This window comes from Xenopus tropicalis, chromosome 9 (assembly GCF_000004195.4).
Source record: "Xenopus tropicalis strain Nigerian chromosome 9, UCB_Xtro_10.0, whole genome shotgun sequence".
NCBI lineage: Eukaryota > Metazoa > Chordata > Amphibia > Anura > Pipidae > Xenopus > Xenopus tropicalis.
The window spans coordinates 27,760,948-27,787,176 of record NC_030685.2 but is presented as its reverse complement, the minus strand read 5'-3'; the positions used below and the strand labels follow the sequence as shown (position 1 = coordinate 27,787,176).

The 26,229-nt window shown below is 40.0% G+C and overlaps 1 protein-coding gene across 1 annotated transcript; it reads right to left on the bottom strand.

Annotated features, from left to right (window-relative positions):
* Positions 1–13,242: 13,242 nt before the first annotated feature.
* On the bottom strand, positions 13,243–17,362 carry LOC100488597 (protein kinase C delta type). Its single transcript, XM_031893755.1, has 7 exons — positions 17,231–17,362; positions 17,035–17,126; positions 16,317–16,379; positions 15,963–16,101; positions 15,263–15,454; positions 14,623–14,751; positions 13,243–14,134 (listed from the first exon to the last, which is right to left on the bottom strand). The coding sequence occupies exons 1-7, from the start codon at positions 17,303–17,305 to the stop codon at positions 14,021–14,023; spliced, it is 804 nt and encodes a 267-aa protein (XP_031749615.1). The 5' UTR covers positions 17,306–17,362; the 3' UTR covers positions 13,243–14,020.
* Between the last annotated feature and the right edge of the window lie 8,867 nt (positions 17,363–26,229).

The window sequence follows — 26,229 nt, the reverse complement described above, 5'->3', positions numbered from 1 at the left end:
ATGGTTTCTGAGCTTTCTCTTCTCTGGAAATTCCTTCTAAACTCCTTCCTTCAGCACATGTTGGATTTTGCTTTGAGAAATGCATGAAAGACAGCTGTGTGAAAAGCATGCCGAGTGGACATTGCTGGCACTCATGCCATCTGGGCACCGATTGTGCACGGAAAGCATTCCAGACTTTTCTTTTTTTTCATGAAGAGAGTAGGTTGTCATCATAGCCCCCTTATTCCAGGAAAGCCGCTTTCCCACAGAGGCCTCTGCATTAGCAAAGGGACCGGAGGCATTATTAATCGGCTGATTCTATTCGCTCAAAGCCTTATTCTGGGCACTGGTAACTTCATACCCAGCTACCCAGCAGAATATGCACCGCAGCGTGTGCAACATGTGATCTGTCACCCTTTCTTTGGCTGATGTCTTGTATTCAGGGAAGTGGAATTAAAATGACTCCGTGAGCATTAAAACATGCATTCAGACAGGCAAAAACATCAGAAGATGAGAGAGTATGACAGCTCACTCTGGGCACATTGACATTCAACGATGTCTCCTCTATAGGGTCCTTAAAGAAACAATCCCTTACAAACACATGGGTAATAATATAAAGTTATATTTCTGAAGGGAACACTATAAACTGAAGCGTGATCCTTAAAAACCTGATTTATATATGTTTAAACAAGTCCAGTTGCATACACTTCCTGCTACCTCCTCCCATTCGTAGGATTCTATCTACTTGTATAGCAGATAATTAGGCTTGCTTGCATTCCTTATCTAAAGCAATAATTATTACATTAGAGTTGGGGGAGGTAACAAAAGGTAAAAGGGATATTATAAACAAATGCACGTTTGTTTACTTTTTCCTTATGTTAGATTGTAAGCCCCACTGAGCAGAGCCATTTTGACCTCTTGTATCAGTTAAAGGAGAACTCTGGTTTCTGAACCAAAATTTGTTAAAGAGCCCCACACAACACAGAAATCCCTGTTATACATATCATTGTAATCTGTTTCTTCAAAAAGTATGAATAAATACAATTTGATATGCTAAAATCCAGCCGCAAAAAAGTTCTTCTCTTTTTGCATTATTTGAAATCATAGCAGGGGAGGAGGGACTAAAACACTGATTTTACAAATTGTAACAACTTCTCCACAGCTTACAGACAGCATTTAGAAACTCCAGAACCCCCAATGCATTGCACTGTGATGTTCCTTTCCTTATTGACATCACATGTGCAGGGAATTGTGGGATTGGGAGGATGCAGGCTGAAGGCAGGCTGAGGACAGTCAACTGCTGTTACATTTTATTTGAGTCTCAAAGTAGTCAGCCAGATCAGCAGGGGAACAGGGGGCGGGGCTTAGGGAACTGTTCCAAACCATAATATTACATTAGAAATCATGAAAAGGCTGCATATTTTTTAATAGATGTATATTGCAAAATTGTTTGAAATTATGTTTACTTTTCAAAAAGCCTAAAAGAGATATTGTCATGATTTTTATGGGGTACTTTTTATTTCTAAATTACACTGTTTACATAGCAAATAACTTACTCTACCATTTAAAATGTTATTCTTAAACCAATAAATGTATCTTTGTAGCTGTAATATTGGTGTGTAGGTGCCATCTCAGTGCATTGTGCCTGAGTCTGAGCTTTCAGAAGGAGCCAGTGTTACACATTAGAACTGCTTTCAGGGAACCTATTGTTTCTCCTACTGCCATGTAACTGGAGGAGTCCCAAGCCGGACTTGGATTTCCTACTATTGAGTGCTATTCTGATATCTACTAGGAGCTGCTATCTTGCTCCCTTCCCATTGTTCTGCTGATCGGCTGCTGGGGGGGGGTTGATATGACTCCACCTTGCAGCGCAGCGGTAAAGTGTGACTGGAGTTTATCAGAGCAAAGGTCAAATGGCTGTGGCACCCTGGGAAATGAATAACATGGCTAGCCCCATGTGAAATTTCAAAATTAAATATAAGAAAATTTGTTTGTCTTTTTTTTGGACTCAAAATATTACCCAGACAACATACCAGCATTGCAATTCTAACATGCAAAAATAAATACAAATAAGACTCTGTTCAGAATCACCTGCGCCAATATGCTTTACTATACATTTGCAGAAAAATAAAATGGAAGTAGATTTGCTCTTATTGTTGTTGTTGCTGTTTTTAAATGGACACGTGGTGTCCCCAGGACTGCTCCAGCCCACTTGCCTCCCATGGTTAGATTGTAAGCTCTACGGGGCAGGGACCTCCTTCCTACTGTGTCTCATACCACATGGCACTTATATATATTTATTGTATTTATTTATTTATTATATCACTTGTCCTCCCTGTGTGTAATTTTGTATTCTGTAAGATTGTACAGCACTGCGTACCCTTGTGGCGCTTTATAAATAAAGTTATACATACATACATGGTTGCAGACCTAATTCCACCCTATCGCCTCCCCACATACATCACCTGTGCTTGAACCAGTCAAGGAGGCTCTTTATACAAATAGAGACAAATGTAAAAAAAAGTTAAATTCAGGAGTTCAGATCTTCCATAGACAAGTGCTGCCAGAGGCAAGGTTTTTCCCCTTGCCTTATTTGAGAAGGGCCCCTGGATGTCTCTTTACACATGATAAATGATTCCTGATCACAGAAAAAAGGTCATTAGAAAGGTTGACCCTATGTTGGTAAAACCCTGAAGCCTTTTCAAACAGAAATCTATCAAATATCTGATAAATCATGCCTCTTTTAAGAGTAACAAAACTATACAAAACCAATGGATGTTTTTTGGATGGCATCACATAGAAGACTTAGAATCCAACACTTCACATTGGAACAAGGTGAGGGAGCGGGTTGCATTATACTATGAGCCTAAGGTGGGTGGGAACACAGACAGACTATTAAGTTCAGATAGTGTTTTTGTGCCTTTTCTAAATAAATCCAACTGAAGTGTCAAAAAGGGGGTTGGGTTTATTCCATCATTAATAGAATTATGACTTTATGGGGATATGAGCACTTTGAGTGAAACAGAGGCTAAAGAACTCTGTAGTCAGTATACTAGTGTATGTGTGTCAAGTTTCAGAGGGTTGCCAGAGGGTAACTTGGACTGCATTTGAACTAATGCCATAGATTCATTTATCACATCTTGCATGACAGTGAAGCATGTATGTTTAAGGAATAATGTCACGGGGATGTTTCTGTCTGACAGTGACAGGCACGTGTCAAAAAGAGAGAAATTCATTATCGAAATACAGGACAATCCCTGAGGAAAATCTGTTTTTCTCTGGAAGGCTTATGAAACTGAAAGGTCCTGTTTTGGCTTGGCAGCAACCAGAAGAACACAGTTAAATTACAAAGCATTGGTCAACTAAAGAAAACAAAAATGTTCCTGGAAAGCCCAGTCTGAGTCTTAACCTAAATCCAAAGGGAAATGTGCGGTTTAGCCTGCCGATTAGCATTTCCCAACAAATAAGATAAAGCTGGACTCATTTGTAGAGGAGAATATAGCTAAATGTACTGTAGGTAGGCACAGTAGGCTCCTCCACCAAATATGAACTCACTTAGGTATGGAGACATTTTATTCCCCTAGTAAAAGATTACCCCTTGATAGTACATATAGGGTATAGCAAGAAAAGAAAATCATCTACTGTACATTAGGTTTATATGATAGGTTTGGGGACAAACTTATGGGTTGTTCTGACTTTTCATAGGCCACTAAGGTAGCATTGGGCCCAAAACATAAACATCATTAGTGAGCCCCCAAACATGTGTGCTAGTGCTAACCTCAAATACTACTCTCCAGCAGGTGAATATAATAGGGCATACAGAAAAGAAATGCTCAGTGCTTACTTAAATAAATGTGAGGTCCAAGTCCCATGCCCTGGACTACTGTAGAATAAAGTTGGGGGAAACACAAGAAAAAAAGATCCCATAGGAATATTATGGCAAAAATATAAAAAAAGACAATGGTTTTGTTATAAGCACTTCCAACTGATTAAAATGAAGGATCTGCCATTCCTCTTTTAGGATGCTTTTGTTAAATGTTGGTCGGTAGGTCCTGGGCAAATTTATTTCCTGGGTCGTTTATTAAAACTGTAATTATGTTATAATGGTTGCAATGTTTCCCTGAATTAATTGGAGCAGCAAAATGGCAGACATTTTCATATTGCTTTGTTGTATTAAATATTATATATATATATATATATATATATTTTGGAACTAGGGTAGCTAGGGTGATAATTTTAAATGCTGATTAATAATAACATTGATTCAGACTATTATGAAAAGGACTTGGACATCACAGACCATGAGCAATGGCTCAGACCTTGACTGTGATGTTTCAGGCCCCCTGCTGCTGCCTTATATACAAACACTAATCGTAATGAATCTAAAACAATTCCTGGTGTTTTTTTTCCTTCTGTGTGTTCTTAACTAACACACATGCTTCATTTTGATGTGGCAGATGCTTCCCTATTGAATGCCCATGAAGCGCTCTGTTGATGGCACTCTACAAGTTACTGCAAACATGATCTGACATTCCTATCCTACAAGGATATTAGTTTCTGCGTGCTTAGGCTCTGCACTTACCCATCTCACCAGTAATGTGCTATGTATTTGTGCTGCTTGCTATGACACATGTGTTTCATCACCATCATCTTCTTTGGAAACACCACAAAGATCAAAATGCCTGGAAACACAGTTACAGTAAGTGCTTTGAATACAGGACATCATGGAAGCCACTTTATATTGTGTAACATTTTATCTATACAAATCTGTCCAACTTGCCTTCCCCCAGCTATTGATAACCATCAATTACCATTACCCCACCAACAGCAGTAGGTTTTACCATTAGTAAAATTACCCAAATGCCCTTCAATAGTTTCACGGTACCTGGGCCTAACTCAGAAACCAAGGCTTAAAGCAGGGATCCCCAACCTTTCATACCCATGAGCCACATGTAAATGGAAAAAGTGTTGGGGAGCAACACAAACATGAAAAAGGTTTCTTTTGGTGCCAATAAGAGGTACAATTGGCCCTATTAATTATTTAATAGCCCCTATTTGGGCTGGCCTACAGAAGGCTCTTTTTGGCATTATACTTGGTTTTTATGCAATGCCTCCTTACCAGAAATTCAAAAATAAGCACCTGCTTTGAGGCCACAGGGAGCAAAATCCAAGGGGTTGGTGAGTAACATGTTGCTCATCAGCCACTGGTTGGGGAACACTGGCTTAGGCTGATGCCACACGCTGCGTAGGGCTGATTTTTTCGGCAAGTGGAAAAACACTTGCTGAAAAATCAGCCCTACGCCTGCTACTTGTGTCTGCACCCGAATGAATGGGATACGCTCGGGTGCAGGCACATGTAGCCGATATACGCATGAAAACGCGAGACAATGCAAAGTCTCGCGTTTTCATGCGTATATCGGCTACATGTGTCTGCACCCGAGCGTATCCCATTCATTCGGGTGCAGGCACAAGTAGGAGGCGTAGGGCTGAATTTTCGGCAAGCGTTTATCCGCTTGCCGAAAATTTCAGCCCTACGCCTCGTGTGGCATTAGCCTTACAAAACTTTCCAAAGCAGCGGCGCCATCTTAAGTGACTTTTCCAAGCATTTCTTTCATAGTCATCGGGGCTTATATAATAAAAGGCACTAAGTTTGCCCAGGAGCAATAACCCATGGCAGCCAATCAGCAAGCCAAATTTACTCGTCGCCTGTTTAAAAGCAAACTTCTTATTGGTTGCTATGGCTTACTGCTACTGGGCAAACTTAGTACCGTTTATCAAATATGGTGGTTAGAATTGCACAGTAGACTAAAATTGGAAGTATCCTTGTTTGTTTTAAATCAACAGTACATTGAATTAAGCAAATGTAGTGTAAATGAATGAACCTTGCTTTTCACATGCTTCACAACTGCATTGCTTTGCACAAATTGCCATTAAGATGCACTGCTGCTTTCCTTGTTAGCTGCAGACTGAGTAATAGTTCCAGAACATTCACTGTATATTATTCTTTCCATTGGTTAACTTATAATTGTACAACATTGTAGATGAATATTTACAGCTGGTTTGGGGATGATACTAAATAGTCTTTATTATCAATCATATAGATTGTAAGCTCTACAGGGCTGGGACCTCCATCCTCTTGTGTATTTGACTTTTAACTTATTGCAACTGTATCTTGTTTTTATTTGTATTTATTGTTATGCTTTGTATTTATCTATTATCTTAATAACCCCCTGTTTGTATTAATGTATTCTACTGTACAGCGCTGCGTACATAAGTAGTGGTTTATAAATAAAGACATACATACATACATCTGGCTCTGGGTCTAGTCTCCCTTGAGGCCTTATTCAGTGTAGGGTGCTCAGTCTGAAGGAAAATGAAGGTCAAAGTTGGGGGATATTTACTGTAATGGATAGTGATGAGTGAATCTGTTCTGTTTCGCTTCGCCATCAAATTCGCAAAACGGCAAGAAAATTTGCGAAACGGTGAAAAATTTGCAAAACAAATTTGTTGCGCAATTTTTTTGCTGTCTGCGTCTTTTTTGTCGCCCGTATCTATTTTTTGTCGCCGTGGCTATTTTTTTTTGTCGCCCGCGCTTTTTGCCGCGACTACGGCCAATTTGATGTGCGACAAAAAAAATCTGTGCGACGATTTTTTTCGCGGTGAATTTTCACAGAAGTTTCGCAAAACGATTTCCCCAATGGCGAAATGTGGAAATTTGCTGCAAATCCATGCCTGGCGAAAAAATTCACTCATCACTAGTTATGGATATTCTTGGAACTATTGCAGACTGACTGTTTTGACCACTTTTATGTGTCTGTAAACTTGTTATGCGTCATTTGGGTCTTCAACCACATTTTGGACTAGTAAAGTTGAAAGGGCTTGCACCTTAAGTCTGTAAGTCTTTATGCATTATTAGATTATTCTTGTCCATTGTTTGATTCTGTGACTTGGGGGAATAGTATATTGAGATGTACAAGAGTGAATTAAGTACAGAATTTTCCAAACTAAATCTTCCATTAAAAAAAATGTATATTCTGGAAAATTCTTTTACATTTTAATGCATTATTCTCTTCATCCAAGAATGGGTATGTCCCTAGTGGGATTTGACCGGCTCTAAAAATGTTGTGAGCCAATAACTTTACATCCCACATGCTTGGGGCTGGATTATAATGATTATTTCATACAAGGAAATTCACAAACCCTTGGATAGGCTAAGAACATTTAAAAATAAACTCCCTGAAGGTGCACATATGGCCTAAAGCGTGGGTCTCCAACCTTTTTTTACCCAACAGCCACATTCAAATGTAAAAAGAGTTGGGAGCAACACAAGCATGAAAAATGTAACTGTGGGTACCAAATAAGGGCTGTGATTGGTTATTTGGTAGCCCCTATGTGTACTGGCAGCGTAAAGGAGGCTCTTTTTGTCAGTACACCGGTGTTTGTATGCAACCATTTTGCCAGAAATGAAAAAGTAAGCACCTTCTTTAAGGCCACTGGGAGCAACATCCAAGGGGATTGTGAGCAACATGTTGCTCCCCAGCCACAGGTTGTGGACCACTGGCCTACAGTATCAAGGTAGACAGACCAGGTCTCACCTAACAATCACAAGTATTTTTCAAAGAAGATGTCTGATGTGCAGATAGGCCAACCTCTGATCACAGGCAATGGCATGGCTAGCCTTCTCATACAGGTATATTATAGCCTTGTGCATGCTATTATAAATCAAGAAAATGAGGGATATATTTAACACTGGACAATGTTACATTCAATAATACATAGTGCTTCACCGGGTATAAAGAATGCATTTTGAGGTTTAGTTATCTTTTACAGAGCATGCATCTGGCAAAACTTGCACAATGCAGAGTACATTAGCTTTGTATTATATTAATAGCTGGTAACACATGCAGTAAAAGCAATGTGACGTGCATATAAATCATATCTGTCAGGGCTACGGACTCAGATGTGTGAGGTTTGGGTGTGCTGGCCAAGCAGATGACATTTTAATTGAATAAAACAGACTTCAGTGAGAGACTGAGTAAGTGTGAATGATGGAAATGAACTTGGTAGTGAGTGAAGCCGCATTTCCATAAGTGACACTTGAAAGGCTCCCAAACGCATATTTACAGTGTATTTAAACGCAGGTCCCATTCAGCCTGGTACTAACAAAAAGAGACAGTGATGAATAACTGTTTAAATTTTTTCATTTAGAAGCTGCCAGAATATGAACAAGCTATTCTACATTTGCTCTACGGTTACAGAAAGTCATCAGAAGGAATCTATCATGATTTTATTACATGTCATTAAGGAAGTGTCACGCGGTGCTGTGTTTTAGCATCATTTTGAGATCTGTCACATCCAGGCAACTTTATTCATTCATTTCCTTTATTTGTAGGCTTTTCAAACTCTTTTTCCTGATATACATTCTTTATGCTTTTGCTCCTGTCATAACTGGGTGATCTCAGCTGCACTGGGTTGGTTAGGTAGAAAGAAGATTTACACAGGCTGCATTGCTATATTAAGCCATATTGAGTGTGAGTATAGGAATACATATAGAAACATGTGTGCCATCTGTCTCAAGGAGAGTGCCAGAAACAATATACTGGCACGTGGGAGTTCTGAAGTAGCGACCACAACTGTTCTGGGCTCAGGGATGCTGAAACACCCACTGAGTGCCCAGCACAGTGACATGATAGTAGAGGGCTTGAAGCCACATTATCTAGAAGGCTTAGGGTTGGAAGTGTTGTTGTGCAATGCACCTTATTGCAAGCATTGTTTCCCTGTTATTTCACCAACATATCAACATTTGGGAGTTCTAAAGTTGCATCCATACTACTGTGCTGGGCTTAAGGATGCTGAAACACATACTGAGAGCCCAGCACAAGATTATAGAGGGCTTGAAGGCACATTATGTAGAAGACTTCTTGTTGGATATGTATATTGTGCAATATACCTTATTGCAAGTATTGTTTGCCTGTCTCTAACTGGGACACCATGTCACCATGTGGAAATTCTGTAGTAATGGTCATACCACTGTGCTGGGATCAGAGATGCTGAAATACCCACTCAGAGCCCAGCACAGTGATATGACAGTGGAGGGCTTGAAGGCACACTATGTAGCAGGCTTCTGGTTGGACAGGTCTCCTCTGAGAATTTATCACTGAACTGCCCTCCTTGCAGCAAACCTCAACTGTTGAAGAAGCATCAGAGAGAGGCTTTCTTTTAATTTTTATGCTTTGTATCGTATTAAAAAGAAAAACAGGACAAACTTGTGTTATAAGTTCAACTACCAAACATGGCATCCATATTATCTTGATAAACGGGAGTATATGCAATGATTTGTGCCAAATAGAATCCACTCGTATTCAAATGTCCTGTCTGACAATACAGAAAAAATGTCCTTTCACCCATAATCCCTTTGTTCAAAAAACAAACAGGGTTGTATATGACCTTTTTACTAGTCCAGCCCAGAAAAACAGCACTTGATGACAATATTATTAATAGTGACGAAAAGAAGGTCTGTACATGCATTATAGTAACACTTTGAACTATTTAGCCTACTTTTGGTGATAAGGCATTTAGTGACCTGCTGTTCTGACCCAATTAAATTGTCTTTGACTATTCCCAGTGAGAAGCTCATTTTAGATCTTGTTCATGTGTGTACTAGAGTAAGGCCAAACTGCTCATTCTCCAGTGCCAGGGTTTGGCAGGGGAGGCACGTGACTTGGACACAATTGTAGTGGGGGCACTAGGATTTTGCCTCTTCTGTCTGCCCTTCCCTAGTTTGAACCCTCATCCCCCCACCACCCACTCAGGTTACCTTGTGCTTGGGCTCACCTCCAACATTGTCACTGATCCTTTGTACACCTGTGTGGTGAGGGGGGAGGCAAAGTGGCTGGCTGAGTTGCCTAGAACCCCCAGCCACTTGGCCTAGCACTGCCCAGATTATACATCCATTTATATCAGTCCTTGCCCAGCGGAGTTTACTGTTTAAGGTCCCTATCTCATTCTCAATATCTAATATCTAACTGGCTGCCAGTTTTCACTTAATCTTTTTACGTTTAAGGGCTCTGGTACACGGGGAGATTAGTCGCCCGCGGCAAAACTCCCTGCTCGCGGGCGACAAATCTCCCCGAGTTGTCTTCCCCCTGCCATCCCACCGGCGAACATTTCCCGAAATCGCCCCGCCGCGTCTGCCATCCCGCCGGCGACTTACATGTTCGCCGGTGGGATGGCAGGGGGAAGGCAACTCGGGGAGTTTTGCCGCGGGCGACTAATCTCCCCGTGTACCAGAGCCCTAAGAGTCTTTGGCCGGGTAGGAAAAGGAGAGGCCCTTATAGTGTTGCAGTGGTGGTAAAGGGCCTTTTGCTTAAGTAATATCTAATGTTGCAAGACGCAATTTTCCTACCCACATATGCCACTTGTATCTCAGGTTAGCTGGTAATTAAAAGGAAAGAGAAAGTCTTGAAGCCCCAGCATTAGATTTGCACTGGCTCAGCCTGATCCTTATTGGAGGCAAAACAATCCTATTGGGTTTATTTAATGTTGAAATTATTTTTTCGCAGACTTAAGAATTAAGGAATGGAGACCCAAATTACAGAAAGACCCCTTATCCAGAAAACCACAGGTCCTGAACATCTATGCTTGTTAAAGAAATCATCCAGGCCCCTCTTACAGGCATTAACAGAATCTGCCATTACAGCATCACCCGACAGGGCATTCCCCAACCACCTATGCTGCTTCAAATGAAAATTCAGTTCTCTGAGGGGTGACCTCTTGTTCTTTGTTTTTTTTTCTATGTGAACCCCCCATCTCTCTATAATCCCCTCTAATGTACTTGTAAACATTATGTTCTTATCCTGTACTGTACTTATCCAAAACAGGCAGAATTCACATTGGGGGATATTATAAATTAATTTGAGCCACTGGCCCAGACAGACTGTATTCTATTGCAACTAAAGAGTTAAACAATTCTTTTTCTGGCTTGTGCATGTGGAATTGTTCCTTTGGCAAGTTTAAACTCACCCACTCACAGGGTTGGACTGGGAGGTGCAGGCTGTCGCCTAGGGGCCCTGACACCACACCATGGGCCCCAGCTGTGGCCCCCACAACCCTCATGAGCCCCTGCCAACTGTGCAACCCCCCAAGTTTGTGTGTATTATACTTATCGTAGGCGCAATCAGGGGAGGGAGCTCAGCAGGGGAGCACTGGCGGGGATCAGGTCTAGGTTGGCGTTGACTGAAGAGAAATAATATATGGTCTAAATAGGGAGATAAGTAATAAAAAATAACAATAAAATTGTGGACCCTGAGATCAATAGGTTTTTGGCTTCTGGCGTCAGTGGCCCCTAATGAAAACTAGAGGAGGAAAAAGAGGAATGCATATAATTAAAATATATATATACAAATAAATAATGAAAAGTTACTAGGGACAGGACATTCTATAACATTCTAAAAGGTAACATAAATGGGAAGCACCATGAGCACTGGGGCCCAAATCTGCACTGCATATTCAAGATGAGGCCTTACCAGGGATCAATGGCGACTGTACTTTATTCTCTTTATCAAACATTTACTGACTTTGTTGGCAAAAAAAATACTCAAATAAAGGACCAATATTTCAGAACCCTATGGATTTTGGAGCTCTTAGTTCTTCATCAAAGACAAAACTTTATTAAAAAATGACTCTTTTGCACCCTCTAGATCTGCACAGTCACCTTACTGTTATCTTACACACTGTGCAATTTCTGCTCCCTATATTACACTGACACAAACTTCTCAGAGGGGTGGATGTAGTGCTATAAAGGTATTCACGCTCATGGCACACCTGGTATATTATGAGCTAACTTTTGTTTTTTTCAGCTGGCAGGAAAGAGCTTAGAGCTAGTAAAATGTTGTGTAGTACTTATCTAAAGCAGATAGGATTCACATTGGGGGATATTATAAATTAATTTGAGCCACTAGCCCAGACAGACTACATTCTATTGCAACTAAAGAGTTAAACAATTCTTTTTCTGGCTTGTGCATGTGGAATTGGTCCTTCGGCAAGTTTAAACTCACCCACTCACAGGGTTGGGTTGGGAGGTGCAGGCTGCCGCCTATGCAGCCTATATTTCTATCTAGGTTTATTTTTACACTGAACTATGGGCTTTTTTAGATAATGGCTCCAGTGTACAAGCAATAAATCTGTTTTTTTATATTTCCATCACGTATCAAGTTAGAAAATTTTTCTCTCCTTGTGATATTTTCTATTCCAGCTGCTCTTATAAAAACACTCTCCTAGTTGGTTGAATTGGCACATGGTATGCATGTGAGCAGTAACGCCACGTCAAGGCTTCAACCATGTTACTGTCCATTCACACACCTATTGCAGCAAATGGCTCACCCTATCATTTGCTGCAATAGTTCCCTATCTACCCAGGCTCTGGCTAATATAAGCCATCATGAAACCCTTCCTCCTCAGTTCAGACTGGGAGGTGTCAGGAACAGACGTTCCCCATTTGGATCCCTACAATAATACACACACTCTTTACATCCACATTCTCTCACTGATTCATTCACTATCTTCTCTATCTTCTCATTTCTGTGGCAAATCCCATGGTCATTGTAGTTGGGACTGGGATTCCACTCCCCACTTACTAACTATATAATTACCACCCCCCTCCCTAGTTCCTTACCTAGTAAGGAGTTAAAATGAGACATGTGGATGGGGCCCTATGATTAGATTAAGGACACTGTTACATAGTAATTGAGGGTGAGCGTGTCCATCAGTTTAAATTTACCTAACATCTAGATAATCCAGAGGAAGGCAAAAAACCCCATCGGAAGCCATCTCCAGTTGGCTTCAGATGGGGCAAAAATTCCTTCCTGACTCCAAAATGGCAATCGGACAAATCCCTGGATCAACAGTGTGGGCCTATTTATCTTGCCTAATATATGGTTCATGGCCGGGAGGGGAAGGAGGGAGCGGAGGCTAGGCAGCATTTAGGGACTTACAGCTCTGCCTAGTCTGTTCAGATTCCTTTGATCCTAAACCCTAAGTATCCCTAAACTCTTCACCAATCACATTCATACCTCTGATGGGCTTATTTTTTGAAAAAAAGGGGCCTACAGCTGCAGCTCCATCTGCTGCATTATTTCTCCCTCCTACTGGGTTAAAGAGGCACAAGGTACAGACCGCCTCATACATTTACATCTACATTTTAATAGTAATCTAAATTTAACTTGCAGCCAATCAAAAGGTCAACTATGTTCACCTTTTAAATTGGTGCAGTGGGGATCCCTATCTGCATTCACGCACATTCACTTCCATTCATACATTCTATTCCTATAAACTTTATAGTACCCCTATCCCAAATTCACCCAAACTACAGATGGAAAAAGACAGGAGAGCATAAAAGATGAGAAAGAAAAAAGTCCAACATTCCTATTCCTATATAACTTATCCTATCTATGTTTTTTTTTTTTGTTTTTTTTTTGTTTTTTTTTGCTTAACTTATATTAAAGGTGAAAAGGGTTAGAGAAAAAAAAGAGAATAAGAGACAATAAGAAATAATCCTAACATTAAACTTATGCTATCTATTGACTTACAATACGAAGAAATACATGGAAGACGAAAATGGTAGCAGAATGGGAAAGGAGAGAAGATAGAAAAGAAAGAAAGCGTATTTACCTTACCTTATATAAATAGAAATTGAAATATACTGAACGATGTTAATTAACAGTGCACTGCCTTACCATAAGTGCACTGTATGTTCAGTAGAGATGTTTACCCTTATCCAAGGGTCTGTGGGACTTTGTCCAAAATCCATTTAGAAAATCCAGCTCGCAGCTCTTCTGGCCTCCCACGTCGTCTTCTTCTTCAAGTTGCCTCTTCTTTCTGTCTAGGATCCCATGTGGGGCTGATGTAGTTGGCTATACAGGCAAACACTTGCAGTTGATGGCAGATCTGATGCCATAGATGGAATTTGGTTTGTTGGTATGTTGCCCCGATCACTTGTTGCACAGGGAGTTTGATGTTAGTCCCCATGAGCACAGAAAATGCTTTACTCCTGCCAATTCCAGTTGTAATCCACATAGGTGAAGTCTTCTAGCTTATTTTCCTCGGAGGTCTCAGCACAGAATCCTGGTTTAATTTCTTTTAATTTATCTGCTGGTTGCTATACAAAGGATGCAAACACTTAGTTGCATTATAGTATTTAATTTTTTAACATGAACATGACATATTCTACAATATGGGCACATATTTTTGTATGATGTGTATGTTTTGTATGTATGACTTTAAAGTTCTGCACAGTATGTTTAAGAAGGTTCCTTACTTCACAGTAACAGGAAAATTCACGGAATAGGGACATAATTAGTTTCTCAATTCAGCTGTCAATTGCCAACCTGCTTATTGTCAATTAAGGGAATATCCCTGAAAATGTTTAGAAGGTTCAAGTATTTATATCCTTCAAATAGCATGAGCTGAATGCACAGAAGAAAAAACTGACATAAAAAGGTATATGGAGGCTCAGTCTCTGCAAAAAAACAACTGCCGCCTATGAAATTCTACAAAAAGCTCCAATAAAGCAAACAGCCTATTGGCCTCCCCAAATAAAAACTTAGCCTTCCCTGCTGTAGATGCTTGCGGTAGCCATATACTTACAATTTTGGGCTTGAAAGGTGTCTGCGTTGTTCTCTTTTCAAGCTCACTCCAGTTGATTCCGGCAAAGAATTGGTGTTCCCTGATGTTCCCATTTACTCCTAAACGATTGTTATTGTCCATCTCCAGAAGCTTAAAAAAAAAAGAACATTTATCTGAATAAAATAGATGTTTAGTCAGGCACCATTCAACCATAGAGGGCTGTTCAATGCAAGGGCTGTGGTTGAACTCCAGCTCTTCAAGAAATTTTAGTGGCCACAAAATGTATCTACATTTATCCCTCTAAACTGAAATAAGAGCACTGTGTACATCGGTATGTATGTATAACTTCATTTAAAAAGCGCCACAAGGGTACGCAGTGCTGTACAATCTTACAATATGCAAAATTACACACAGGGAGGACAAGTGTTTTACTGAATAAATGCAATAAATATATATAAATGCACAGGGAATAAGTGCCATGTGGTATGGAATGAAACCAAATATAACTCAGTAGAGGAGGGGAGGCCATGGAATATATTCATTCTGCTTGAAAGAAATACTGCCCCAATGTACCTGACCCCAGATATTAAATGTGCAAAAGCAGCAAGCAGTGCAACTAGTCAATGAATTCACTTCCCAGTGTGTAATTGTTCCTACTGACCTTTGGCAGAAGGTCCAGCATTTCCTGGCTCATGTGACTTGGATAATCAACCTTTGTCAGCTTCATATCCAAAAACTCCTTAGCAGGATCAAGTGATGGGACAAATGGCTTCCTTCCAGTGGCCATTTCGTACATGATGACACCAAGCGACCACCAGTCCGCTCCAGCGTCGTACGCCTCCAATGACAACATCTTTAGAAAAAAAGAACTAATTATTTCAGGGTAATAGAAACACAGTTACATTAAATACAGTGAAATTGCATTTGTAATTGGGTCTTAAATCTAGCGTAAACGGGGAAAAACACACTTTTCTAAATGAGGGCCAATAACCTAGGGAATATATAAAAGGCGAAGGTTTGGACCCCTTTGTATATTCTGACTGATTGGGGCATTTTTTTCCCTTTCTTGTTTATATTATCAAAATGTTCTATTGTAGGGTTAAAATTTATAGTAAAATGGCCTAAAGGACAGAGCAAAGTTGTCAAGGGGATTATGTTGTAAAAGGTACTAATTTTGCCCAGGAGCAGTAACCCATAGCAACCAGCCTAAAGGTATAATTTACTGGTCACCTGTATTAAAGCATCTTATTGGTTGCTATTGGTTACTGGTCCTGGGCAAACGTATTGCCTTTAATTATATTTGGTGGAAAGAGATATTAATGCCACTGTGTATACATTTTGTTATAAAGAAAAATTCTGACCTCTGGGGCACGGTATCCAGGTGTTCCTGCCAATCCCCTGATCTTCCATCCGGCGAACATTCCTGCAGCAGCGATGCCGAAGTCGCAGATCTTGATGTGTCCGTCGTTATCCACCAAGATGTTGTCAGGCTTGAGATCACTGCAACATACGCATGGGGGACAATGAATGTACAATATACTGTAACTGAGTAAAGTTCTGAGAATGATGGTCAGGGGTGTTGGAAGAAGTAAATTAAAAGACAACTAAAATAGAAATTTTTGGTATAAGATAACCTAGAAACAATGAAGCAAAGTATTAAAAAGAAAAGAACAAATACATAATATTCTAGAGGAGAGAACTGAGATTGTACTGACCGATGGATGATGCCATTGGAGTGCAGAAACTGTAGGGCAACCACCATCTCTGCAGTGTAGAACCTGCAAAAAACAATCTCTGTATCATACACATTTAATCTAAATATTTAAGTTTTTCTTTACATTAAAATTAACCTTTAGTACGATGTAGAAAGTGATATTCCAAGAGAGTCTGCAATTGGTCTTTATTTTTTTAGTATTTGTGGATTTTAAATTGTTTAGTTTTTTGTTCAGCAGCTCTCCAGTTTGGAAATTAGGCCGTTATCTGGTTGCTAGGATCCAAATTACCCTAGCAACTAGGCAGTGGTGTGAAAGAGAGTCTGGAAAATGAATCAGAGAAGTCTGAATAGAAAGTTAATTAATAAAAAGTAACAATTTATGAATGGCTATTCATAAATTGAATTGGCCATTAAAAAGTTAGCATAAAGGTGAACTACCTGTTTACCTGTATACATGTTTAAAGAACAAGGAGAGTCTAATTCATAGGTGGGTGCCTATATGTTAGATAATCCCTTGTAAATTTCCATTGTAAATTGGACAGCAACCTGTGGCAACCAATCATATTGTTGCATTTAATGTTCTACATGCAGCTGGCCAAAAAGAAGCCAATCACTGATTGGTTGCAATGGGTTACAGGCCATGTGCATATTTACCCACTGTTGATAAATCATACACTTTTGTCTGTATGTTCCTCTACAAGAAGAATCTTATCACTTACTGGATGCTCTTCGTTGGTAAATTTTTTTTACGGGAAATCATCCTGTACAGCGTCCCCCCACCGGCATACTCCAGCACAAAGAAGGCTTGGGCCTAAAACAAATGAGCAAATGGCAAAGGCATAAGCCAGAACTGACCAACAAAGCAAGGAGAATTAATAAAACAGATTATGTGGCAATACAAACAGTGTTCCCTACCTTGGACTGGAATGTGGCATGTGAGTGGCACAGAAAGGGGCATTCTCTGGCGATCTTCGAGAGCCAGGCCTCCATACTGATCCACGGATAGTTGCACCTGTTTGGTTTTTTCGGCACTATCTTAATTGCCACGAGCTGTTTGTTTGGTGCAAATGATGCCAACATCACCTAAGAACAGACAAAAGAGGTTAAATATCACAGTGTCTTGAATGGCTGTAAGAATAGTGCCCAGAAGGAGCCATGTTAGTTGCTTAAGGAAAGGTCATTTGGAGACAATGACCTGAAATAATTAATTATATCAACTTTAAGTTATTTCCTTAGACTTGCCCAATGGGAATATTTAATGACATTGCCAAGTGCTTGATTTCCCTCGTATTTCTGCACAGTTTAATACCAGATTACAGAAGAGATTTCCATATTGGGAGGCCCCTCACTCACCTTTCCACCGCTGCCTTCTCCCAGCTTTTGATGGAATTTGTAACTCCGTATGTCCAGGGGGGGTGGCCTTCTCACTTCCACACGGGATTTCTTCTTCGCTCTTTCATCTTGTGGGATCAAACACATTCAGTCAAAAGCTCATATCAAAATATGTTATACAGGTATGGGACCTGTTATCCAGAATGCTCGGGACTTGGTGTTTTCCGGATAAGGGGTCTTTCTGTAATTCGGATCTCCTACCATAAGTCTGCTAAAAAATTATTTAAACTGTAACTATACCCAGTAGGATTGTTTTGCCCCCAATAAGGAGTTATTATATCTTAGTTGGGATCAAATACAAGGTACTGTTTTATTACTACAGAGAAAAAGGGAATCATTTTTAAAAATTGGAATTATTTGCTTACAATGGAGTCTATGGGAGATGGCCTTTCCGTAATTCGGAACTTTCTGGATAATGGGTTTCCGGATAAGAGGTCTGATACCTGTACATAGCACATTTCCATAAATATTTCCATTTATGTACCCCAATAACCTTTAGTCTTAGCTAAGGCAAGCACCCACATTCAGAGTAAGAATCTTTATCCAAGCAGAATATTGAGTGAGTGACAACACAGAACTGGGACCTTCCTACAAGGTATTTAGGGTTATACAAAATATACATGCTGATTGATTTCTATGGGTAACTGCTCTTGGGCAAACTTTTAAACTTATAAATCTATAGTAGAATTTCACAAAGCAGAGGGATGGATTTTTTGTCTCCCCCTCCAATAGAACAAGCATGTGACCATTTTTGGCAGTTAAATGTATAAGAGAAAATGAATAACATATTCCCCTTGCCTTCTAACAGATCTGGGCTCCTTGGTCTTTTCTTCTCCTTGTTGTCTTCCTGCTCCTTACTCCTTCCATAACTGCTGCTTTGAAGATCTTCTGAGCTGGTTTTCTTTTCATTTTTTTCTTCTTTATCCTTCTTCCTCTTCTTGCTCTCAGGTTTGCTGGTCTCACCTGAGAGGCTTTTTCGTTCTTCTTGGCTGTCCTTTTTCTTCTCTGTTGGTTTTTTAGACCTTTTCCTTTTATTGGTCCCATCTTCAGGGGGCTTCTCCCCACACGGACTCATCTTCACATTTTCATCAAGGCTGGTCTTCTCTTTTATGTTGGGCTTGTCAGTTGGAAAGACTTCCCCATCTTGATTCCTAGCCTTCTTCTCCATGCAGCCTTTATCCTGTAGAGGTTCCTTTTCTTCTGGAGTTTGGCTCCTTTTTTTCCTTTTCTTTCTTCTCTCCTCCATCTTCACCTTCCTTCTTCTCCTTTTATTGTATCCAAATGTCTTCTTTTGTCTTTTTTTCGTATCAAGCGTTGAACACTCTGGCACTCTCTATCTCCTCTTCACTATCACCAAATGGCAGTTGGGCTGAGCATGTAGGCAACAGTTAAGGCAGGGGTGTCAGGTTACGACCAACAGATACCCACGGAGGAGCATGTGACTACCAGCAGTGAGACATGCCACCAGCAGCAGAAGCATGTACCATTAGCAACAATCTAGGCTTATAATCACTGACAGCAGAAATCAGAGGAATAGTTAAATCTCAGGGCAGATAGAGGCACATAATTGTAAGAAACTGACAGATTGCTTTCTATAACATTCATAGATAATAAAGCATAACTAAGCTCTTTTGGGCAGGGTCCTCTTTACCTCTTGTATTGGTTGTTCTTGTGCCGCATGTATTCTTGTATGTTTAATATATACACCCAATTATTGTCCAGTGCTGTGGAATGTGTTGGCGCTTTTTAAATACTTGCTAATAATACATTTCAAGGAACTTGGACTTGACCTTCAGAATTACAAGATGTACCCTATATAATAATAAATATGTATATTCTATCAAGTATTTATAGGTAAATGTCTGTATGTATGTTGATAACCAGCTGACAAAGAGATACACTTGACACACACAGATGATCACCTTCATTCAAATAGGTTTGCCCCATGTGTGTGTGTGTATGTGTGTGTGTATGTGTGTGTGTGTGTGTGTGTGGGGGGGGTGATATTGGCGGTCAGCAAGGGCCCTTCAGATCATGTTCTTCAGGGGGCCCAGGGTTCCCCAGGCCTAAACTGTGTAGAATAGATCATAAAATCGGCAGTATTTGCTCATAATTTACAGACTACCAGTGCCATTGACTTTACCTTTACCTTGGGGCCCTAGAAATTTTGTGCTGTAAATTAAATTTAAGACGCCATATAGTCCTTCTTCTAGCAACAAGAGACATACATGAATATCAGCCATTAGGACCAGGGTTGGGCCGAGGGTGCAGGGCCCACTGGGGCTTTGGCCAGTGCAATCTGTAAAGCGTAGAACTGTCAGGCACATGGGAGCCCAGTATGTAATAGGCCATACATAAGTAGTAAATACAGCACTCTTTAGCACCTTGTGTTACCCAGGAGGTGCCCACATTCCCTCTGTATGAGGGGCATTTTTGCACTCTTTTTGTATGTCTCTGCTTGCCCAGAAATGGTTTGGTTTAAGCTCCCAGTGAGACCTGCCCAAGCTCAAACGAAGTTGACAAATACCTTAAAATATGTAAAAGTCACCCTGCTATAGACATAACAGTATTTATGATGTTAAATAATCATTCAGCTCAAATTCTCACCCTAACTGACCCCAAGTTTTGCCTCTAAGAGCCAGAGTCCTGCAGTTTGGAGACCTTTGGTGTATGGGGGCCTCGGATCTAACCCACTTACCTATAGAGAGCATCCAAAAAGATAATTGAAGCATCAGTTATAACAACATAAATAAAATTATTTAATAAGGTGCTGCTAATTACAAGCACAGGAATTGTGCTAAAAAAACATGGACTGTTAAATCTTTGCACCTTCCCCTTTTTGAAATTATTGAGCCCCAAAACAGGTTGGTAAATACCACATCTACAGAGATAACATAAAATACACTTGCTACAAAAACTCAGGCATAATTTATAGCAGTTAGTGACCTGGTCTCTGAACAGTAACATGACAGCACTGCATCCTTCCTGAATTAAGATAATGATTTAGGGCTGGTCTGGAAAACTTGCTGTCATGAACAGAATCTATTGTCTTTTTTTCCCTTTCAAAGCAGATGTTATGGTTTCCTTTACAGATTCCACAAGGAACTTCTTAGTGTTTCAGTTCTGTAGGTGTCTTTAACCCCTTTGTATCTAGGGTTAGAGAATAGTTTTGCCTTGCATGTAGAAGTGACCATTGGAAAAAGACATCATGATAATAACCAAATGTTGAACAGCATTCTACAAAAACAAAGCATAATGTATTTTCATAGTTTTTCTGGCCAAACCCGATTTTATGATAGGGAGTTTTTTTCATAAGCTGGAGACACAGTGAAAGATGGTCAGCCAAATCTACCATTAGTCTCTGCAGTGTCAGTAGTAGTATGGCTAAAGAAGACTGACAAAAGCTAGTTAAAGTTAACAACTGATCTTTGGCACCGGGGCAAATGTGCATGTCATATGGGGTGCTGCTTGGACACAGAAAATATTACAATATACATATGCATTTTTTAAATGCAAATCTCATGCTCTATACTTTGAACAAAACAGTTCTGATATACACTTATGACAGCATCTTTGACACCACTTCTGGTTCCTCCGTATGACATGATGCTGACATCTTGACACCAGTTCCTGTCATGTGCCATGGCATATGTTTCAATGAAAGGATGCCCATTTCCAAACCTCTTTCCCATTCCTGTTTGTCTGCTCCAAGCTTTAACCATCTGCCTGTCTCATTGCATTGAACATTAGCTGCCTTCTCGGTCCCAAATCATCTAACCTTGAACTATAGAGATCATGGCGACCAACCGTAAGCGGTATAAGAACTCAGTTTTGGCCCCTGACCCATAAATTATATTATTACTTGACCTTCCGTCCTGCTACCTAGTCACACTTTTCTCTTTCTGCAACGCCAGCCCCCTACCACCAGCCTTAACAGCACAAGTGCACTTACCAAAAGCAACTACTTAGCAATTTGTTTTTAAACTACCACAAGTTAATATGGCAATACTTAGGCAGGGAAATGCTGAGTCATTAGCTTATTGGCACATGTATTGAGCCCACTGATTGCCCTGTCCGACCGAGATCTGGCTGAAAATTGGCCAAAAATCTATCATGAAACCCAACACAAGCACTTTGAGTACAGGTTAACTCCAGAGAGATAATACTTTGGTCCAAGGACACTACCACTGCACCACCAACTACAGTATAACTCCAATTTTACATTTCCCAGGAGACTGTGTGTAAATGGTGAAAAAAAAAAAAACACAGTTTGTCTGAATGGGACCGAGACAAGAAGGCATAATTTCTGGCAAAACGCAAAACCCTGGGACATAAAATTGGGCTCTACTGTGTATGTAAGCAACAATTTCTGAACTCTCGCATTTGGACAGAATTCAGAACCATAATGTCTGATGATTTATTTACTGTCAATTAAGCCAAGCATAGCAATAAAGCATTTGCAAGGCTGTTGGGTGTAGGTAAATGCTTATAAAGAAAAGAAAGAGGAGTGTGTATGGGGAAGTATGGAGACATGATTCTTCACTATCATTGGGCTGCTATAACCATTGGCTGGTAATGGTATGGGATCCCTTATCCGGAAACCCATTATCCAGAAAGTTCCGAATTACGGAAAGGCCATATCCAATAGACTCCATTATAAGCAAATAATTTAAATTTTATACAATGATTTCCTTTTTCTCTGTAATAATAAAACAGAACCTTGTACTTGATCCCAACTAAGATATAATTAATCCCTATTGGGGGACTTAAGTTATGGAGATCCAAATTACAGAAAGTTCCCTTATCCATAAAACCCCAGGTCCAGAGCATTCTGGATAACAGGTCCCATACCTGTACTCTAAACCCCTTATAATAAACATTATTTTGTTTGGCCTTTGAAAATCTGTACAGCACCTGTACAGCAAAACATGCTAATCTACTGGACTGCTATATGCTGGACAACAGTTTTTGGACAGAAAAATATAAACACATGACTATTAGAAAAAATCATTTTCAATGTTTGCGTAAAATGTTAAAGTAACCATAAAAAGAAAGTAATTTGCTTACAAACTCTGTTTCATACAGTTATCATTCACAAATAACAACCCTTTTTGATTACAGCATCCATTCAGTTTCCCTTTCTTGCCCTGTTTTACTGGGAACTGCGTGTGGTGGGAACAGCTAGGGAATTCTAAGAAAACCGTAAAATAAAATCACTGAGGTTTCCATGCTGCCTACAATACAAAAATAGCCTTGGTGACAGAAGTGACAGGCACATCATAATGTATGTTGTGTTGTTGACATTGAAGAAAAATCTCAGCTGGGTCATCAAAAATGATTTAGCACGAGACTCAACTTTTTCTTGCTAGTTAGGGGCCAAAAAAAACCACCTTGTGTTGACAGCCAATGACTTCAGTTTGTGCTGCTGCTGCTGCGCTGTCATGATTAGGTTCCAGCTGTAATTTACAGGCAGGCATCCGGTAATTGCTGGCCAGGCCAGACGGCAAGGATAATGGTACTGTTCAGGATTTTTTCAGGTTCACAGTTGTCATTGTTATTGGATTCCAAAGTGCATGTTTGATCATTTAGAGTTGTTTCAGTTTTAGTCCAATTACAGACAGGGCGTTAGTATGCCAGAGGAATAATCCTCAATATACGTGCTATAATAAGTAAAAGGTATGATAAGCAGGCATAAATATAATCAAAAAGTTATTAAATATACAAATTAAACACATAAATGAAACCCAAGAAAATACCTAAAATACGTATTGACCTGGGTGTGCATACCCCACGCCCGTCGCTGTATATGTTTACAGCCAACTGGCAATGGAAGATCACAAATGTGAAATACAACTCACCACTGCCAGAGTTTGGTCTGGGTGCTCAAAGCCCCGAACCCGTAGCCTAAGGGAGCAAACACAAATACTCTGGAAGAAACAGCTTTAGATGCACACCAGACAGCCAGGAAATATCATAAAATTCAGTCTTTATTTACATCCAGGACGCCTGACGCGTTTCATGCACATGCGCCTCATGTACTTGTCTACATTCAAGGCAAATAGAGCTCTTTTAGAATAAGTACTCTAAATAATTCATGTCATCTTAAGCCATTGTAAGGTAAGCCCTATTGATATTAGGCATACAAGTTACAGGGCTGCCTTGGACATGCCGGTGATAATCTCTGCTCTGTTTTTCATCCCTTACCTTGTACTTATTTATATTTGTTTTACACTTTGTTGTTCATCTTATTGCTCCATACTTCTCTAGTATATTGTTTTTAACTCTCATCTGGATTTTCTTATAATGGAGTCATGGCCTTCCTGTAATTTGGAACTTTCTGAAAAATGGGTTTCCGAATAACGGATCCCATACATGTATACCTGAATCCTATACATGTATATCCCACTATAGAGAGTATGGTATATTAGGCATGTTGATACTCATTCCCTTATTAAACTAACAATGAGAGACGCTGCAAGCTAATCTTGGCCTATGCCCACAAATGCGCGCCAGGAAAGTCAACGGATAAAACCCCTCTTGCATCAAAACAAAAATATTTTCAGCTTGTGTATAACACGCTGTTCTTTTTTAATGGAAAATAGTATTTTGTAATATTCACAAATATATTCACCTTGACAGAAACTGTTCTTTTTTTGCCTCTATCCAAAAATTCCCTAAACAGTCTTAAACTGGAGTTCTAAAGGATTAGGTCCTGTCAGAACACTACATAGAACCTCTTGCAAAGCCCAGGCATGATATGCGCACAACACTTTCTGAAATGTGTCCATTTAATCCAGCTGCCCAGATCTCTCCTGTGTGGGAAAGCGATGTGCTTCACTTTCTCAAGGAGCAAATGGAAAAATGAAATATAACCAGAGGAACAAAAAAAAAAAAAAAGATTTGTAGCACTATAAAAAGCAGGTGTAAGGATTCTATTAAATGGACAACACATACTTGGTATAAGCCTGGCAGTCTGTACAAGTGGGCCAGGCTTTGTGGCTTATACATAAAAGATAACACAAGCTGGCTTGTAGCAGTATTGAGGAATTATTCCCATGATTCTCAGAAAGCTGTGCATTGAAAGGAAAGGTCTGCCAAGAATAAGGTAAGCTTAATGAAAGCAAAACCAAAAGAAAATGAAATGAAAATACAACAGGGACTCTTATTAAGGGGAGGCAGCATCAGGAGAAGCACAAATCTTATAGTCAGGACAGTTAAGCCACATAGGCACTAGGCTATCCTGTAAGTGGAGCTGCTTTTGTATAAATAAATTTCTATTAAATGGAAATTGCATATTACTCAGCACTAGAGACAGGGTTATGGCAGCTTACATTCTACCTACCTTCTACAGACACTAGGATAACATTTAATGAAGAGCTAATTTACATTCTTGCATACCTTTTGAGCATGGTTAGAAATGAACTAAGGGCCACAATAAAAAAAAAGCACCACTTCACCCAACATGGGCCTGCTGGCCATTCTTGGATTGCTATCTGGTATGCCTTGGGAGCAAAGGGAGAGGCAAGAAAGTGTAATATGTGTGTCACTGATGCAGCCAAACAGAGGACACATCCCAGGAAAGGCTACATGTCTTTGGGACTGTAATGAAGCTGACACTGGCAGAAAATGAGACTATGTATAAGAGAAACCACCAGCTTGGCAATGCTAAGCAATTCTTGATATTGCTTTCTTGCAGTGATGGAGTCTCTGCTATATGTTGTCTATGTGATGCCTTACTGTCTGAGTATTTCCCACACTCATTCTGCTACTCCCCATAGCCCAACAATAACCAGGGCTCCCGGTAGTTGCTCCTGCTTTGACCCCATAAAGACAGCTGAGAATTCTGTTGTGAGTTGGTAGCCTGCTATCACTGCCCTTGGTAAGAACGTTCTGTGAGACTGGAATCAGTACAGAGCCTCACTGATTTTCCTGATTGGTTTACACAACTGATTTCCACATCATTCTGTATTAAAAGCGTGAAATTAGTGGTAAAGTAGAAGCTTTCCAGCTTCATGCATGGCTGGCAGAGTAAAAAAGTGACATCTTAATAGGAACAATTAGGGTAACTAGCTTATTACCTATAATCCAAACAGGCTCTGTTTAAATGGAGATTAATATAGTTATAAACATCCCATCAGCCTTGTGTTTTTTGTGTAACCTGAACTCGCTTACGCTCATTGGAGCCTCCCTCGACTCTGCTTTTCCAATCTCGCCATGGAACTTTGGCTGACTCAGCCTGTGTAGATCTGGAGATAGTTAGCAGCTTTAATCAGGGTCGCTCTTACCTTGCTTTCTTATTGTCATTGAGATTCAGTAGGTGAAATTCTCTAACAGCTCATATCATTTAGGGATTTAGATATCTGATCCATCTATTATTTGAACGTTAAATGTGTGATTTTGGGAGTGAGAGTCTGTGTATAGACCCTTTCAGTGCAGGTTAAGTACAGGGATAATATAAATACATTTCACGGATGTGAATCATATCTGAGAATATTTGGGGTCCTGACCAAAATTTCAGGGTC

Coding starts and splice junctions, on each gene's coding strand:
- LOC100488597 (XM_031893755.1), bottom strand. CDS start 17,305: ATGGAGGCCTGGCTCTCGAAGATCGCCAGAGAATGCCCCTTTCTGTGC. Junction 14,752..15,262: donor TGCTGGACCTTCTGCCAAAG/GTCAGTAGGAAC, acceptor TTTTTTTTTAAG/CTTCTGGAGATGGACAATAA. Junction 14,135..14,622: donor CACCTTTCAAGCCCAAAATT/GTAAGTATATGG, acceptor TCCTTTGTATAG/CAACCAGCAGATAAATTAAA.